General features: G+C 39.9%; 1 protein-coding gene across 2 annotated transcripts in view; it reads right to left on the bottom strand.

Annotated features, from left to right (window-relative positions):
* Positions 1-8,579, bottom strand: part of NFIA (nuclear factor I A) — a 547,161-nt gene extending 538,582 nt beyond the window's left edge. Inside the window, exon 1 of one of the 2 annotated variants that reach the window (XM_073643752.1) lies at positions 8,386-8,579. In XM_073643752.1, coding sequence (XP_073499853.1) covers positions 8,386-8,481 — 96 coding nt within the window. In that variant the 5' untranslated portion in view covers positions 8,482-8,579. The remainder of the gene's footprint in view (positions 1-8,385) is intronic. The other variant, XM_073643763.1, reaches the window with a different exon arrangement.
* Positions 8,580-19,778: the final 11,199 nt, after the last annotated feature.

Below are 19,778 nucleotides of genomic sequence, written 5' to 3'. Positions count from 1 at the left end.
TGTAGCAGTATACAGGGCTGACGTGTAGCAGTATACAGGGCTGAGCTGTAGTAGTATAGAGAGCTGAAGTGTAGTAGTATACAGGGCTGACGTGTAGTAGTATACAGGGCTGACGTGTAGTAGTATACAGAGCTGACGTGTAGCAGTATACAGGGCTGACGTGTAGCAGTATACAGGGCTGACGTGTAGCAGTATACAGGGCTGACGTGTAGTAGTATAGAGAGCTGACGTGTAGTAGTATACAGGGCTGACGTGTAGTAGTATACAGGGCTGACGTGTAGCAGTATACACGGCTGACGTGTAGCAGTATACAGGGCTGACGTGTAGTAGTATACAGAGCTGACGTGTAGTAGTATACAGGGCTGACGTGCAGCAGTATACAGAGCTGACGTGTAGCAGTATACAGGGCTGACGTGTAGTAGTATACAGGGCTGCGTGTAGTATTATACAGAGCTGACGTGTAGCAGTATACAGAGCTGACGTGTAGCAGTATACAGAGCTGACATGTAGTAGTATACAGGGCTGCGTGTAATAGTACACAGAGCTGACGTCTAGTAGAATACAGGGCTGACGTGTAGTAGTATACAGGGCTGACGTGTAGTAGTATACAGGGCTGACGTGTAGTAGTATACAGGGCTGCGTGTAGTAGTATACAGAGCTGACGTGTAGCAGTATACAGAGCTGACGTGTAGCAGTATAAAGAGCTGACGTGTAGTAGTATACAGGGCTGCGTGTAGTAGTATACAGAGCTGACGTCTAGTAGAATACAGGGCTGACGTGTAGTAGTATACAGGGCTGACGTGTAGCAGTATACAGGGCTGACGTGTAGTAGTATACAGGGCTGACGTGTAGTAGTATACAGAGCTGACGTGTAGTAGTATACAGGGCTGACGTGTAGTAGTATACAGGGCTGACGTGTAGCAGTATACAGGGCTGACGTGTAGTAGTATACAGAGCTGACGTGTAGTAGTATACAGGGCTGACATGTAGTAGTATACAGAGCTGACGTGTGGTAGTATACAGGGCTGACGTGTAGTAGTATACAGGGCTGCGTGTAGTAGTATACAGAGCTGACGTGTAGCAGTATACAGAGCTGACGTGTAGCAGTATACAGAGCTGACGTGTAGTAGTATACAGGGCTGCGTGTAGTAGTATACAGAGCTGACGTCTAGTAGAATACAGGGCTGACGTGTAGTAGTATACAGGGCTGACGTGTAGCAGTATACAGGGCTGACATGTAGTAGTATACAGAGCTGACGTGTAGCAGTATACACGGCTGACGTGTAGCAGTATACAGGGCTGACGTGTAGCAGTATACAGAGCTGACGTGTAGTAGTATACAGGGCTGACGTGTAGTAGTATACAGAGCTGACGTGTAGCAGTATACAGGGCTGACGTGTAGTAGTATACAGGGCTGACGTGTAGTAGTATACAGGGCTGACGTGTAGTAGTATACAGGACTGACGTGTAGCAGTATACAGGGCTGTCGTGTAGCAGTATACAGGGCTGACGTGTAGTAGCATACTGGGCTGACGTGTAGTAGTATACAGGGCTGACGTGTAGTAGTATACTGGGCTGACGTGTAGTAGTATACTGGGCTGATGTGTAGTAGTATACAGGGCTGACGTGTAGTAGTATACAGGGCTGACGTGTAGTAGTATACAGGGCTAACGTGTAGCAGTATATAGGGCTGACGTGTAGCAGTATACAGGGCTGACGTGTAGCAGTATACAGGGCTGACGTGTAGCAGTATACAGGGCTGACGTGTAGTAGTATACAGGGCTGACGTGCAGCAGTATACAGGGCTGACGTGTAGTAGTATACAGGGCTGACGTGTAGTAGTATACAGGGCTGACGTGTAGCAGTATACAGGGCTGACGTGTAGCAGTATACAGGGCTGACGTGTAGTAGTATACAGGGCTGACGTGTAGTAGTATACTGGGCTGACGTGTAGCAGTATACAGAACTGACGTGTAGCAGTATACAGGGCTGACGTGTAGTAGTATACAGGGCTGACGTGCAGCAGTATACAGGGCTGACGTGTAGCAGTATACAGAGCTGACGTGTAGCAGTATACAGGGCTGACGTGTAGCAGTATATAGGGCTGACGTGTAGCAGTATACAGGGCTGACGTGTAGCAGTATACAGAGCTGACGTGTAGCAGTATACAGGGCTGACGTGTAGCAGTATATAGGGCTGACGTGTAGTAGTATACAGGGCTGACGTGTAGCAGTATACAGGGCTGACGTGTAGCAGTATACAGGGCTGACGTGTAGCAGTATACAGGGCTGACGTGTAGTAGTATACTGGGCTGACGTGTAGTAGTATACAGGGCTGACGTGTAATAGTCTACAGAGCTGACGTGTAGTAGTATACAGAGCTGACGTGTAGCAGTATACAGGGCTGACGTGTAGTAGTATACAGGGCTGACGTGTAGTAGTATACAGGGCTGACGTGTAGTAGTATATTGGGCTGACGTGTAGTAGTATACAGAGCTGACGTGTAGTAGTCTACAGGGCTGACGTGTAGTAGTATACAGAGCTGACGTGTAGTAGTCTACAGGGCTGACGTGTAGTAGTATACAGAGCTGACGTGTAGCAGTATACTAGGCTGACGTGTGGCAGTATACAGGGCTGACGTGTGGCAGTATACAGAGCTGACGTGTGGCAGTATACAGGGCTGACGTGTAGCAGTATACAGAGGTGACGTGTAGCAGTATACAGGGCTGACGTGTAGTAGTATACAGGGCTGACGTGTGGCAGTATACAGGGCTGACGTGTAGCAGTATACAGAGGTGACATGTAGTAGTATACAGGGCTGACGTGTAGTAGTATACAGGGCTGACGTGTAGTAGTATACTGGGCTGACGTGTAGTAGTATACTGGGCTGACGTGTAGTAGTATACAGAACTGACGTGTAATAGTCTACAGAGCTGACGTGTAGTAGTATACAGAGCTGACGTGTAGCAGTATACAGAGCTGACGTGTGGCAGTATACAGAGCTGACGTGTGGCAGTATACAGGGCTGACGTGTAGCAGTATACAGAGGTGACGTGTAGCAGTATACAGGGCTGACGTGTAGCAGTATACAGGGCTGACGTGTGGCAGTATACAGGGCTGACGTGTAGCAGTATACACGGCTGACGTGTAGTAGTATACAGGGCTGACGTGTAGTAGTATACAGAGCTGATGACCCCTAATGGTCATTTTTACATGAACATTTAAGTAAACCTGTGCTGATGGGCAACCTAGATTAGATACTCTCCTTTCTGCTGAGCCATGTATCTAAACCTTTCATGGGCTATATTGTCTATTTTGCTGTATCTAAACCTTTCATGCTGTTTTGGTGTAATACTGTCTGCTGAGCCCCCCATGTCTGCCGTCTTCCTGACCTGTTCTACGTCTTCCTGACAATTATTATTTCTGGGCTATAAGCAGAAATCCCTAAAAACTAAAAGAAAACTATTGGATACAAGACGTATCTAATCCCCGGAGACATGAGAGGACGGACGGGAGGTGCAGCCGATCTCACCTATGTCTGCAGAGTTTAGGTAAATACATGGGGGCCGATGCTGCTCCTGACAACCCGGTTCTCATCATTGTTCTCTATGGACGGCCGGACAGGGGGGTCGGGGGCTTCTCTTTTTTTAATATGAACCAGATAAAGGAATGTTTTGAAGAATAACACAGCTGCGCTTATCGGAGGGTCTAGTAGTAGGACCGGAGACCAGACCCCGAATATAGGAAGCTATTGCCTTTCACCAAACGTCTGACTGATAAGAGCCCACTGGAGATGCTTCCTCCGTATAATGGAGAACTACAACTCCCAACATGCCCTACCTGCACCGCCGTGGGTGTAGCTCTGCTACATCTGTGTAAACACATTACAAAGGTGATCATTAAATCACAGGGGCGGACATATCATTGGTGCAACCTGTGCAGACGAACAAGGGCCCAAGAGGTCAGGGGCCACATCCACCTCCAAAGCAGCGAGTAACTTCCATCACGGACACATAACAGGATGATGAACTATTGGCTGTTCTTGCACAGGGTCCCTCTCCGCCCTCCGACTTGATTTAGAAGTGTTTCCTTTTATAACTAAAATCCAAGAGATGTAGCAGAGCTGGCTGTGATTTAACGCTTCTGCATATTTATTTGATATTTATCAGGTTAGGAAGTTTATAAAGCGAGACGTGTAAGGGTTAAAGAAATGTACAGATATAGCAGAGCTGGATTTGTCTTTTATCTTTCTGGTTCTCTGAGTCTTTAGAATTTCTGAAACTACAGGCAGCAGAATATGTCATCAGCATGGGCAGGCCGGATGATGAACTCAGCTCTGCTACACAGGCACATCACAACCAACTGAGCTCTGCTGCATCTATCTACTCAAGTGTGCATGTATACTGTTCAATGTGCACGCTCTTGCAAAAAGTTTCATAGCGGGTAGCAGAGCTGGATTTGTCATTTAATCCTCAGGAGCAGTATTGTTCATTATAATTCAGTAGCTTTTTTTCTGCAATCCTATGCAAAACTCCAAATAATACATAAGCAGCTCAGCTCTGCTACAAATGTACAATAATAGCCGGCATAAAAATACTAATAATCCACCACAATGATAAAACATAGGTGCAGGGAGCGGAGGGCGGACGGGCAGTGTCAGCTGCTTTATTAAGCAATTAGTATAATTTAGCTGTGTTTTCTCTCTTGTCACTCACTGTGCTGAAATAAATCTGCCCTGAAAAACCGCTTGTGTCATGCATTAACCCTTCCTCTGCTGCAGGGGCGATGTCTTTTTTATCCCCATATGACAGTCCAGACAATATTTTATTTTTTTTGTTACGTTATGAAGACTCGAAAATTCTAAAAATCTATCTATTATCTATTATCTATCTTTTATCTCATATCTATCTATTATCTATCATCCATCTATCATCTATCTATTTGTCTCATATCTATCTATCCATATGATATCGATCTATTATCTATCATCTATCTATCATCTATCCATCTGATATCTATCTATTATCTATCACACATATACGCCGTGCTTCGTATATATTGTTCATGCCTTGCCAAACTTCTGAGCTGTAGAAGCTAATTACTCCCCCCCCCTTCCCCTCCAATCACAACAGAATAATTTTGTGGAAAAAAAAGTTTTGTAACAAACTTTGCAATAAACTCAAATCTTCAAAGTAAACAAGAACTTCTGTGGTCGGAGAATGTTTATTCTGGAGAAGATTGAGAAAGATTTTCCATCCTTTTCCCAGTTCTGCACCTACACCCCAGTCATTCCCAGTGTCATCTCATTGAGCATTTACATGTACCCGATGATGGCAATAAATGGAGTCTAAGACACTGGCAGAAAAAAAGTTATGAGTAAGGACGTGAGGCTCCTTCTTGTGATTTGGTAGAAAAACTTTTCCACTTTCAGTTATCATCACTACATCATATAATCCGAGTGATACTGAGCACATAGCGGCATTTATTGTCAGACACGTCACATCCTTTTTAATAGCTGACGTCACTTATTGTATCATATCATGTATTGGATACTACACATTATATTTTCTATATTGATTCAGATACTATATTACATGGTAAATTACGTCACATATCACATCTTATCATATCACAAGATACTGTATCAGATTATGTACTGAATAATGAAATATGTATATATCCAATTGAATTTATTATGTTCTATATTTATTCATAAATTATATTGATTGTTACTTATCACATATCCTATCACATGATGTCACATCCTGTATCGTATCATATATTGAATGTGGCATAATACCATATATTATATGATATTATATTGACTCATCTACTCTATTGTATCCCATCTCCTATCATATATATGTATCATATTATGGATTAAATATTGATCAATATCAGATATCATGTATAGTATGTTCTATATTGACTCATATATGATATTGACTGCTATATAATATCACATATACTGTATCATATCATAATGAATATTGATCATCACAAAATATTATAAATTGTGTTCTATATTGATTCATATATATTGACTATAAAGTATATAAACTATTCAAAATTTAATCCATAAAATGATACATTATATAAGATATGTGATACCATTTAGCAATGTATTATATATATATATTCTGTTATTGTATTATGTTCTATATTGATCTGTATGTGATATTAACCGTTATATAGCATCACATTTCCTATCACATGATGTCATATCCTGTATCATTTCACATGTTGAATACGGCACATTACCATACATTGTATATTGATTAATCTACTCTATCACATTGTATCATATAATGTCATAGACTGCATCATATAATGGATTGAATATTGATTAATACAACAGCTCAGATTATTATATTGTCAGATATTGACTGTTACAGTATATGATATAATAGGATATGTAGTACAATGTATCATATATATACATATATAATATGATCATATTATTACATTGTATTACGTTTTATGTTGATCCGTATATAAAATTAACTGTTATATAGTATCACATTTCCTATCACATGATGTCATATCCTGTATAATATCACATGTTGAATATGGCATAATACCATATATTGTATATTGATTCATCTACTGTATTGCATGATATCATATGATGTCATATACGAAATCATATTATGCATTAAATATTGATTAATACGATATATTAGATGATTATATTATCAAATCTCAGATTACATGACATTATATTGAATATATTGCTTTGTACCTTGTATGATATCATGTCCCATATCCTATCATATATTGTATTCTAGCATATTTCATATCACATGTATCGTATCAGAATGTATCAAGCATCAGACATTGTATCGATATACTATTACGTCACACAGTAACACATCCTGCCATGTCGTAGATCGATAAAATCCTGATAACGCATCATAAAATGAAATAAACAATGAACGATGATAATAATAATGATAAAACACGCAGGGAAATCAGAGGAATTAGGAAGAATACAGAAGGGAAAATAAACGCTTCAGTAACTCAAAAAGTTCCTTAGATTCACAGCAAGACACCAACAACCACCTTATGTAAATGCACAACCTGACAAACCTCAGGGGAACACGACAGTGAAAAGGAGTCCGATAGCAAAATCATAAAAAAAAAACACAAAAACCCCACAAAACTCAAAGCGACAGATTTCAAAAAGGAACCAAACCAAATAAAACATAACAAAACAAAAAGTTTCAATCCCTTTTATCCTTCATCGTCCTGGATAGTTGGGTGTGTGGTGGTGGTGGTGGTTTTTGGGGGGGTGACAAAAATTAAAAAAAAAAAAGCAAGCTTTGGAGTAGAGTGGGAGCTGGGCACAATGAGAGTGATCAAGCCTTTCCTTTAGGAATCCGCACTCGCCAGCTCTATTTTAACTGATATCTATGTGAAATGAGCTGCAGTTCACGGTCTAGTTAGGAATGAATAATGTGCTCATTGTCCTGCCTGAAAACTTTCTCTCTCACTGGAAGAATTCACGCTTGCCACAAGAATAATAATTATGGCTAACTCCGAAATGCGCTGTTAATGAATTAATCCCCTAACGGACAACAAGTCTAACGACTACCAGGGGCAGCGATGATTCCAGCAGTGTCGTCCCCTTTCCACAACAAGATGTGTATATAGCGCAACAATGGCTGATTGTCTACCCCGCTCCTTAAGCTTTTTACATCTTATAGATGGAGAAGTCAAAGGTTACCCGGCCTGAATGACCAAACTATGAGAGTTAACTCAACTCCAAGTGTCGGCACAACTTTTTTTTTTTTTTTAATTGAGCTGAAGAGCGTATAAAAAAAGATCCGAGATCCGGAACGTTATAGGATTGTAACCTGCTCGAATGTAAACAAACCCGGGAGAAACCTAAGAAGAACTTTGGGATGAAAGTCTACAACTTCACAGAAATAATGAGCTATATAAAAAATGTCCTAACAGGTTGAATTCTAGCCAAAATTTTTCTTTTTTTAATTTGCAAAATAATAATAAAAATAATAATAAAAAAAAAAAGACAAAAATAATAGCAAAAATAAAAAAAAAAGAAATGAAAGAAGAATGACGGAAGGATCAACCCAAGACATGATTGCTTGCGTTTACTCCTGTGGAAACATTTAATTCATTCTTATAAAACAGCAGGACAGGGCATCCACTGCTAGACATCAATAGCCCCTTGTTATTGAGTGGCACAGAGGAAATCAAGTGGGGCAACCGTAAGGCGGATTCATTGGAGAGTGAGAAAAAAAAAATCAAATGTTAATTTGATAAATGTGAGGTCTGGGACATTTTGTCAAAGAGGGAGGGAAAGTAAAAAAAAAAAAAAAACGAGAAAAAAAAAAAAAAAAAAACAGTCCGGCTGCCAACTTACCATCCACCAAGTTCTGGCCGAGATGTCGTAGCAAAGCTGCCATTTGATGGAGCCGTCAGAAGTTTTCCCTGCCATTATGCTGTCAGCAAGCTTCATCTGATGCTAGCTCACGGGAGATAAGACACCTAATTGAGAAAACATTTGCTATGCCATGTTGGGCAACATGTAGCCGGTTCCATACCATATGGAATCATGGGTAAAAAAAAAAAAAAAAAAAAAAAAAACTCCTTGACAATGAACCAATCTCTCAGAGACCCAGTGGCAAGGTGAAGTGGAGATGAAAAGTCATCTGCTAACAGCTATGTCTTCTTCCCCGTCCGTGTTGGTTTTTTTTTTCTTTCCTTAAATAAGAGCCCACTGCTCAACATCAAAGTGAGACGCTTAAAATTAGGGCTTCATCTCTCCGATGATTTTACTCTGCAGCGTTCCCCTTCTCCTTTTTTCTTTCATGCCTTTTTTTTTTTTTTTTTCGTAAGTAGAATGAGGAGATTTTATAGGACAAAGAAGCAGGTAGTGGACTGCGGAGAAGGAGAGAGAGAAAGAGAGATCGCCACAGGCTATTAGCCTAAAATTTCTGCTTGACAGATGGAATTGCTTAGAGACTATCATGCAATGTTTAGCTATTTTTTTTTTTTTTTTTTTTTCCTCTGCCGACTTCAGCCTGATCCAGTATCTGTTGTTTTCACAGTCACTTTTTTTATGTGTAATTAAAAAAAAAAAAAAAAAAAAAAAAATTTAGAAAAAAAATTATATATATTATTTATGGAAAATAAATATATTTAAATAATATATATATTTTTACATTTTCAGATTTTTTTCTTAAATTTTATGTCTTTTAGGAACTTGTGAAAACTGATATAAAATTAGCATTTTTTATTTTGTAATATTATTTTTTAAACGTCTATATATCTATTATCTATCATCTATCTATTATCTCTCTCTATCTGTCTACATATTTTCTATCTAAAATATATCTCATATCTATCTATTATCTATCTCATATTTATCTCTCTATATATCTATCATCTATCTATTATCTATCTATTATCTATCTATTATCTATCTAAAATCTATCTCACATCTATCTATAATCTATCATCCATATCTTTACACAGTGATTTATGACATATTTGTTATTATTATATAAATATTTATTATTCCTAATATTTTCCAACTTTTTGACCATTTTTTCCCCTATTCTTCTAGAAACAGTCTCCCTTCCACTACATCCCTTAATTCTCCCCTGTCATATATTACCATATCATTTCTTCTTAAATTGTACAGAAAATAATTATGTTTATTTACTGAAATCCACAAAAAGCAATTTTTTTTTTATTATTTATTTTAGCTTCTCTTTTCGGATATTTTTTGGAAATGTTTACACATTTCTATAGGAATTCAGCAGCATCTCCAGTAATGCAAGCGTTAAATTTTATCACTCAAGAATCCAAGAGGGATCCTGTGCCAGCAATGCCACTGTGATGGTCAGGAAGAATATTAATCGTCTCACGTTACTTATGCTTCGTTAAGAAATCTGTTTTTTTTTCCCCTTCCTCTTTACTTTATGAAAAGGAAACTCAAAGAGGAAACCCAAAGAGAAGATATTTGCAGTTCCTGACTCGAAACTTTATATCAAGTTTTTGTCATTTTTTTTAAATTTTCCTCCTTGAATTGTATCTCTCATCAGATACTACTAGTCGCCACAAGTGTTCTTCTCATGGAGTCCAGAGTTACGCCTGTAACGTGAGAAGACAGAGCACATGTTACTATTGTGTCTAATGTTTACTATTCTTCATTGTTCACCTTGTCCTGTTCACTTTGCCGTACCGGTGTAATTAATTCCTCCGCTGGTCAATTCTTATTCTGGATCAACAGTCAACCAACCTGCAATACAGTTTTCTCTGTAGCTGTCACCAAGAATATGTCGGAATAGGACAATTATTTTCTTTCTCTAATGTATCAACCTTAAGAACTCAATTAAAATTTTCTTTAAATGAAAAAAGCTGGAAAAACAATAGCCCAATAGGGTCTTATCTGGTGTATAAGGAGGATCAGGATGCCGGGAATTGCTCACCTGATGGAGTTGTGTGAAACACAACAACTCAAACAACCTGAAGATGTTGACTGCTGCAGAGCAGACCCGCAACTAAATCCAAGGGGAAGAAACAATGGAGAGATGGGGTTCACTGCACTGGCAAAGATACCAATAAATTAAACCAGGTTTGAAATGATGAAGAAGCTTGTTAACTTTGAAATGCGTTGACAATAAACCGCACAGAAATATCCTAGGTCTCCTGGTTTCATCTACTGGTATATTCAGCAGCACAGTGAACCCCATCTATCCATTGCTTCTTTTGCTCAGATTAAACTTTTCTTAAATTTTTCTTACATTTTTTGTTAAATTTTTGAAAAGTACATGAAAATGTGTTTTAATTTCAGTGAACATAAAATAAAATTCTGTTCTGTTCTACCACTATGGAAAGTCAGCCAATTATCTACCAAACCCACCATCCAATCAACTAAACAGCTAACCAACCACTTAATTATCTATCCAACCAACCAACTATCCATCCATCGTCCCATCATCCTTCCTTCCAACCATCCATCCATCCATCCATCCACCCATCCATCTATCCATCCAACCAACCAACTATCCACCCATCCATCCTTCCATCCATTCATCTTTCCATTCATCCATCCAGCCATCTGTACTTCCATCCATCCATCCATCCATCCATCTTTCAATCCATCCATCCATCCATCCCTCCAATCATCAAGTCCTAAAATCCTTTAACAGCATTTTTTCATTAATTTCATAGTATCCATTCATTTCTTAACTTCTTTATCAAGCATCCCCGACTTCAATTTTAATTCAAGGTTTCTCTTTTCCTTTTGCCTTTGAAATATTTGCCAAAATTTTATTTTACAGTAATTTTGGCAGATATTGGGATATCATTTACTAATTATATGGAAAATTGAAAATGGTAAATACACAAATAGGATGGGAGAAAGATGACACCCGAACCATAAAAAAGACTGAATACATTCCTAATTTATCAATTCCTTTGGAAGAATTTTCCAAAATTTTAATCTGAGACCAACTAATTTGTAAAATTATTCTACAGAAAAAAATAAATAAATGAATAACCTGCATTGGTAGCTGATTATATCCATGATATGATTGCAATTTACTTGTACAGATAAACTTTTTAAAACTTTTTTTATTGGAATATACGTTATAAATAATATTTTCACCCAATTTTCAAAAGTTTGATTAGGTTGAAACGCTTTTCATAGTTCTGTCGACTTTCAATTCTCTTCTTTCCAATTACCGACAGATGCTCCAAACAAGATTTTATCCCATTGGACAGGAATTCTACAGAAATTCCATTTCATGGTGAACATAAGTTTTGCTCGTCGTTGTCTTTTTGTTTTGTATAGAGACGCAATAAAACCGTAACGTGAATAAACAATGAAGCCGTTATCACTTTTCCTCGGTATCTCGTAGGTGTTTTTGAACTAATTGATGATTTTTCTCATGTGCGGAGGACGAAGGAGCAGCCAATTGTAACAACATTGTATGTAAAAATTGGCTTTGTGTGTTTATGTGCCCGGTGATAGATGAAATTATTTATTTTACAACAGATTTCAGCCCTAAGCAACAAAAGGGACATTGTTGCCAATTGCTTTATTTTCCAATATTAATTCTAGCAGTTTTACCAAATTTAGACTCTTAACTTGTGCCAGAATACAAACAGCGAATTAATATTCATTTTGCAGACGCTCTTCATTAAGGTTATACTTATGTTTTTTGAATGAAAATTTATATTTTACAAAGTTTGATTTTTTTTTTTTTACAAATTTTAAGGAATTGTCATTTTTTTTTAAAATGAATAAATAAATATCATTTTATGGAGACGATCAAACTTCCTAAAAGCATGATTTCCTTTGCAATTTAATGTACTGTAAATCGAGTTTTCATTTGCTTAATTACAAATGCATGTATGCAATAACATATTTCACACTTGCCCCGCAAAAAAAAAATGTATGTGATAGAATGGCTGAGGAGTTTTGTGCATCTGTTGTAGCCAATATGACTAAGACTTCACGTCTTTTGCTCCGTCTTTTAATCTCCGGACATAGTGAAATTACAATTGCAATTTTATAAATGCTAATAATAAAAATTGTATGTACCGTATTTATTTATTTTTTAAATGGTTATTTTTTGGAGCTCTCATTCCCTGTTGGGTTCCCGTTTTTTTGCACGCCAGTCTGGATGGAGTAAGCTGCGCCAAATTCAAGATATGTCTGCATCTTAATGCATTTGGTGCATCTTTTAGCTGTTGTTCACCACCACAAGACATGTGAGTCAGGAAGCCTCTTCTTCTCATGCCCAAGCCAAGGATGCATGTGTATGGGATGGTCGAGAGGAATTACTAGCGATCATTACTAAAAATCTTTAAAGTGTCTTAAAGGGGTTGTCCACACCTACTTTTTTTTTTAACTGACCCCTTCGTGGTCTTAAAAAAACCTATGAGACCTATGCAGTTCCTCTAGCGCACTGCCATAATCCTCCACCCGTCTACTTGTTTCCTCTTCCTGCATAGACGGCAGGTGACCACTACAACCAGTGGCATACTGATTGCAAAGAGCTACAATAGGACCACGGTAGGCTTTTAGTATTTCCATAGTAATCCTTATAAGGATCCATTGGGTATCCCTGCTCCGTCTCTCTGAGCATAAAGCCTTATTGCTGCTCGGATGTTTTTACAACTATGGTGTCATGCCTACAGTCTATACCTTTATTCCTAAAAACTAATAATGGTGCATATGCCGGCCCTGGCAGTAATGATGCATACGCTGGCTCAGGCAGTAATGGTGCATATGCCGGCCCTGGCAGTAATAGTGCATATGCTGGCTCAGACAGTAATGGTGCATACGCTGGCTCAGGCAGTAATGGTGCATATGCCGGCCCTGGCAGTAATGATGCATACGCTGGCTCAGGCAGTAATGGTGCATACGCCAGCTCAGGCAGTAATGGTGCATACGCCAGCTCAGGCAGTAATGGTGCATACGCTGGCTCAGGCAGTAATGGTGCATACGCCGGCTCAGGCAGTAATGGTGCATACGCCAGCTCAGGCAGTAATGGTGCATACGCCAGCTCAGGCAGTAATGGAGCATACGCCAGCTCAGGCAGTAATGGTGCATATGCCAGCTCAGGCAGTAATGGTGCATACGCCGGCTCAAGCAGTAATGGTGCATATGCTGGCTCAGACAGTAATGGTGCATATGCCAGCTCAGACAGTAATGGTGCATATGCCAGCTCAGACAGTAATGGTGCATACGCTGGCTCAGGCAGTAATGGTGCATATGCCGGCCCTGGCAGTAATGGCGCATATGCCGGCCCTGGCAGTAATGATGCATACGCTGGCTCAGGCAGTAATGGTGCATACGTCAGCTCAGGCAGTAATGGTGCATACGCTGGCTCAGTAATGGTGCATACGCCAGCTCAGGCAGTAATGGTGCATATGCTGGCTCAGGCAGTAATGGTGCATACGCCAGCTCAGGCAGTAATGGTGCATATGCTGGCTCAGGCAGTAATGGTGCATGCTAGCTCAGGCAGTAATGGTGCATACGCCAGCTCAGGCAGAAATAGTGCATACGCCAGCTCAGGCAGTAATAGTGCATACGCCAGCTCAGGCAGTAATGGTGCATACGCCGGCTCAGGCAGTAATGGTGCATATGTCGGCTCAGGCAGTAATGGTGCATACGCCGGCTCAGGCAGTAATGGTGCATATGCTGGCTCAGGCAGTAATGGTGCATGCTAGCTCAGGCAGTAATGGTGCATACGCTGGCATAGGCAGTAATGGTGCATATGCCGGCTCAGGCAGTAATGGTGAAAACGCCAGCTCAGGCAGTTATGGTGCATACACCGGCTCAGGCAGTTATGGTGAAAACGCCAGCTCAAGCAGTAATGGTGCATATGCTGGCATAGGCAGTAATGGTGCATATACGCCATCTCAGGCAGTTATGGTGCATATACGCCAGCTCAGGCAGTAATGGTGCATACGCCAGCTCAGGCAGTAATGGTGCATACGCTGGCATAGGCAGTAATGGTGCATACGCCAGCTCAGGCAGTAATGGTGCATACTTCCTTTTGCTAGTGTGAACATGCTCCTATTTCTTGCATGTGTACCATCTTAGACCTCAGTTCACATTGCTTGTTTTTTTGTCTTGTTTGCATTCTGTGCAAATTAAGGGTGTGGCATCCCCTTTGTTGAGCTGATTAGTATATATGTAGCTTACCAGGGGCCTAGGTGGTCTGAAGCTGGGACCCGGTCCTATTTGTCTACCCTTTTATATGCATTACTTCAACTTTGATATACAGTAAGGTTTTTAATATAGACAGTGTAGGTACCGTCCCAATTTAGGGTCACCTTGCCGCTGGTGGGACGGCTTGTATACTTTTTTTGATCAAAAATAGTTCACTAAGTACCCTATATTTAATATGCAACTTAGCTTTACATTTATATATAATGATGGTAGGGTATGAGATATATTTTTTGTCTTTTGTAGGTTTTGCTTTTTTTTGCTAGTGTGAACATGCTCCTATTTCTTGCATGTGTACCATCTTAGACCTCAGTTCACATTGCTTGGTTTTTTGTCTTGTTTGCATTCTGTGCAAATTAAGGGTGTGGCATCCCCTTTGTTGAGCTGATTAGTATATATGTAGCTTACCACGGGCTTAGGTGGTCTGATATTGGGACCCAGTTCTATTTGTCTACCCTTTTATATGCATTACTTCAACTTTGATATACAGTAAGGTTTTTAATATAGACAGTTTAGGTACCGTCCCAATTTAGGGTCACCTTGTCGCTGGTGGGACGGCTTGTATACTTTTTTTGATCAAAAATAGTTCACTAAGTACCCTATATTTAATATGCAACTTTGCTTTACATTTATATATAATGATGGTAGGGTATGAGATACATTTTTTGTCTTTTGCAGGTTTTGCTTCTTTTTGCTAGTGTGAACATGCTCCTATTTCTTGCATGTGTACCATCTTAGACCTCAGTTCACATTGCTTGGTTTTTAGTAATGGTGCATACGCTGGCTCAGGCAGTAATGGTGAAAACGCCAGCTCAGGCAGTAATGGTGCATACGCCGGCTCAGGCAGTAATGGTGCATACGCCGGCTCAGGCAGTAATGGTGCATACGCGGGCTCAGGCAGTAATGGTGCATACGCCGGCTCAGGCAGTAATGGTGCATACACCAGCTCAGGCAGTAATGGTGCATACGCCGGCTCAGGCAGTAATGGTGCATACGCCGGCTCAGGCAGTAATGGTGCATACGCCGGCTCAGGCAGTAATGGTGCATACGCCAGCTCAGGCAGTAATGGTGCAAACGCCAGGTCAGGCAGTAATGGTGTATACGCCGGCTCAGGAAGAAATGGCATAATTTATGCCTTATAAAATGGCAGATTATCAGAATGTATGTTTTATCAAATACGGAATGACCAGAATTTATGATTTATCTCTTGCTGGATTATCAGAAGGCACAAATTATTTTATGTAAATTTACCAGAATTTATGATTTACCAGATACTGGATTTTGCTATGTATAGAATATCAAATGCAAAACTATAAAAATGTACAGACTATCTAATGCCAGAACTAAGAGGATGGATTGTGAGATGCCAGATTATCAGAATGTATAGAGTATCAAGTGCTAGATTATTCGATTTTAAGAATTATTGGATGCTAGATTATATCAATATGTGGTTTATCAAGTGCTAGATTATAAAAATGTCTGGATGATTACGGTACATTAAAAATGTTATGAATTTATAGATAATCGAATAAAAGAGTCTAAACATTTATGAATACCAGACTATTAAAAGGTATTAATTATTAGATACCAGATTACTAGAATTTATGGATTATCAATGCTGGAATGTTAACATTTATGTTTTATTAAATACTTTATTTAATGCAGATTCCTGGAATTTTACTCCACAAAAGCTGAATTGTTATTTTTCGCATCATGGTATCTTGCAATACTTCCTAAGTATAAAAAAAGTTGTTTCCACTTTTGTGTTTGGCGGCGGGTGATGTTTATCATATGTGTAATATCATTTCTTCTGTGTGCGGTGCTCGGCTGCCGAGCGGAGGGGTTATTTTTGGAATATTGTTTACATTGCTGTGACTGTGCTTTGGATGTCAGTGTCAGGAGCAGACGTATAGACGTATAGAGAGCGGCAGCAGATCAGAGCAGGCGCTTGATTGTTACCTCATTCACACGGATTTCTGCTCCTGCAGCCAATATGGATTTGTTCCGTCCGTTAATCCCTCTTAAACTTAATTTCTCCTCCTCTCCAAACCAGAGTAAAGTGTCACAATTTTCTCAGCATTTACAATCTGGAAGAACAGATCATAAAACATTGCACTTCAATCATTTTACAGAATTGTATTCTCTGTTTTATTTTTGCTCATTTTGTTAATTTAACTTTTTCCAGGTGTGTATGTGTATGGAGCGGGCTCAGAGGTTGCAGGCTATGTTATACAGCCATTACCTTCCTCTAACAGCAGCGACCGGAGCTAGCTCTGGTCACTGCTGCTAAACGTTTTAAATGGTGCTGTCAATCTCTGACAGCTCTCTGACAGCGGCATTTAAAAACTTTTTTAAAGTCCCATAGGGGACTTGAACTTTTGATTGTCTGATTACTTGTTCTCTATGCTGCAACACCAAATTTTTGTAGTATATAGCAAAAATCACAGTCTCCTATGAAGCCCTTAAATTGTGCGATCTAAGGGCTTCATAGGAGGCTGTGATTTTTCTCATATACTGCAACAATGTGGTATTGCAGTATAGAGAACAAGTAATCAGACGATCAAATGTTCAAGTCCCCTATAGCAACATAAAAAAAAAAAAAGTTTTTAAAAGTTCGAGGACATAAAAAAAACATAACTTCAAATCATTCTTCTTTTTAAAAATAAAGGCATTAAAAAAAAAAAACACTCGGTATCAGTGCATTTGCAAAAGTCTGATCTACTGAATTCTAAAATGATTCACCTTATATGATAAGCGCCTTAAAGCACAAAAAAAAATCTTAATGCTGGAATTGTTGTTTTCCTGTTACCGCACCTCTCCCCCAAAAATGCGTTATAATTAGAAAGGGATCAAAACATTGTTTTGTAACCCCAAATTCTCTCAATAAAACGAAGCCTCGTGTACAATAAATAAGCCCAACTATGGAAAAGTAAAAAAGTCGAGGATCTCAAAAAATGTTTTACCCTTTAAAAATAAACCAACCATATAAGTTTAGTATCACCAAAATCATACTGCATAGCACAATAAACGCCATACCCACCCACATAAAAAAAAATGGCGGAATTTATTTTTTACCATTTTGCCCCATTTGGATTTTTTTTTTGCTGTTTCTCCGTACATTATAGGGTAAAGTGAATTGTATCATTCAAAACTGCAACCAGAAATAGCAACCCCCTCCGCACGGCTATCTTAATGGACAAATAAAGTCATCTATCTATGAAGAAGGAAAGAAAAATGACGAGATGCAAAAACAAAAAGTGGGCAAGTTGTGAAAGCGTTAGAATGATTGTCCGCCTTTTATCATTGGGAGGTTTTTAGGTTCAATAGCCTTCTTCTTTATGGACATTTGATCTGCATTTTTCTGATACAGAGCTCTAAATTGCTTGCATAAACATAGACTTAATTAATAAAATTCAGCTTCCTGCAGCGCCCACTAGGGGGAGCTATTATGATCTGCAACATAAACTAGGGAAAGAAGGGGAGAGCTGTCCCTACAGTAAGACTAAGCTGAGTCCCTATGTTGTAGCGGGCGACCTGTTCCTTGTGAACAGACCCGCCTTCGTCCTCGGCTAGTCTGAACGGAGACCTATAGAAAAAGGGAGGGGTCCCTAAAAGAACTAAGGACTGGGACAAAAATGGGTCACCTCCTAACAGAAGTTGTTGCAGAGCAAAAGATAAACTGACAAAAGAACTAGAGGTCCAGAGGACCAAGCAAACTAGAGATAGATAGGCACAAAAGTACCTGGCTAGAAAGACAGTCTGTCAAAACAACACTGAAGTCCAGCAAAGCCAGAGGGGCGGAGCTGGAATATATAGGAAGATGGTCACGTGACCGCAAAACACAAGATAGAAACAGAAACAAACAGGAGGGTTCTAACAGTACCCCCTCTTTTATGAGGATCCTCCGGATCCTCCAGGCCCAGGCCTATCCGGAAACCTCTTGTGGAAAGCTTTAACAAGTCTAGGAGCAGAGACATCATCCGCCCTTACCCAGGAGTTATCCTCGGGACCGAAACCTTTCCAAGCGACGAGATACTGCAATCTCCCTCTATGCTCTCTGGAATTCAGGATACGAGAAATTTCATATTCGCCGTCTTCCACCACAGGAGGAACTGTGACAGTGGCGTCCCTATCAGATACATCAGCCTTTTTTATCAAGGAAACATGAAACACAGGATTAATCTTCCAGGAAGTAGGGACATCCAACCTAGCAGCAGACGGGTTAACCACCTGAAGCACCTTAAATGGACCCACAAACTTCGGACCCAATTTTTTAGAGGGAATCCTCAACCGCAGATTCTTTGAGGACAACCAAACCATGTCACCCACAGTAAACAAAACCTCTTTACGTTTCCTGTTAAAATACTTCTTGGACTTTTTGTTAGCCTCTTGAAGGTTACAACGTACATTAGTCCAAACTCTCTCCAAATCACCGGAAAAATTCTCCTCCTCCGGCACCGCCGACCCCAATTTGGAGAACGAACCAAAAGACGGATGTCTCCCAGTGCAACAAAAAAAGGAGAACACCCAGCAGAAGAGGATGTATGATTGTTAAGAGCAAATTCTGCGAGAGGCAGAAACTCAGACCCCACCTCTTGCTTGTCCGCCACAGAACAACGCAAAAACTGTTCAACATCCTGGTTCTTTCTTTCAGTCTGTCCATTAGACTCAGGATGATAACCATACGAAAATGACAAATGGACTCCCAACCTGTCACAAAAAGCACGCCAAAAGCGAGCCACAAACTGAGGTCCCCTATCAGAAACAATGTCGGTGGGAACACCATGGAGCTTGACAATCTCCTTAACAAACGCCTTAGTGAGTGTCTTAGCGCAGGGCAACTTAATGAATGGAACCAAATGACACATCTTGCTAAAACGGTCCACGACCACCCAGATGACAGTGAAACCCTCGGACACAGGAAGGTCAGTAATAAAATCCATTGCCAAATGCATCCAAGGCGAACTAGGAACCTCCAGAGGGCAAAGCAACCCCGCAGCAGGGGTATGGGAAGCCTTTGAACTAGCACACACCGTACATTGACGTACCCACTTGATGACTTC

This window comes from Phyllobates terribilis, unplaced genomic scaffold (genome assembly GCF_046119375.1).
Source record: "Phyllobates terribilis strain yellow unplaced genomic scaffold, ASM4611937v1 Scaffold_8__6_contigs__length_399053987, whole genome shotgun sequence".
Taxonomy (NCBI): Eukaryota; Metazoa; Chordata; class Amphibia; order Anura; family Dendrobatidae; genus Phyllobates; species Phyllobates terribilis.
This window is presented reverse-complemented; position numbering and strand designations above follow the sequence as displayed.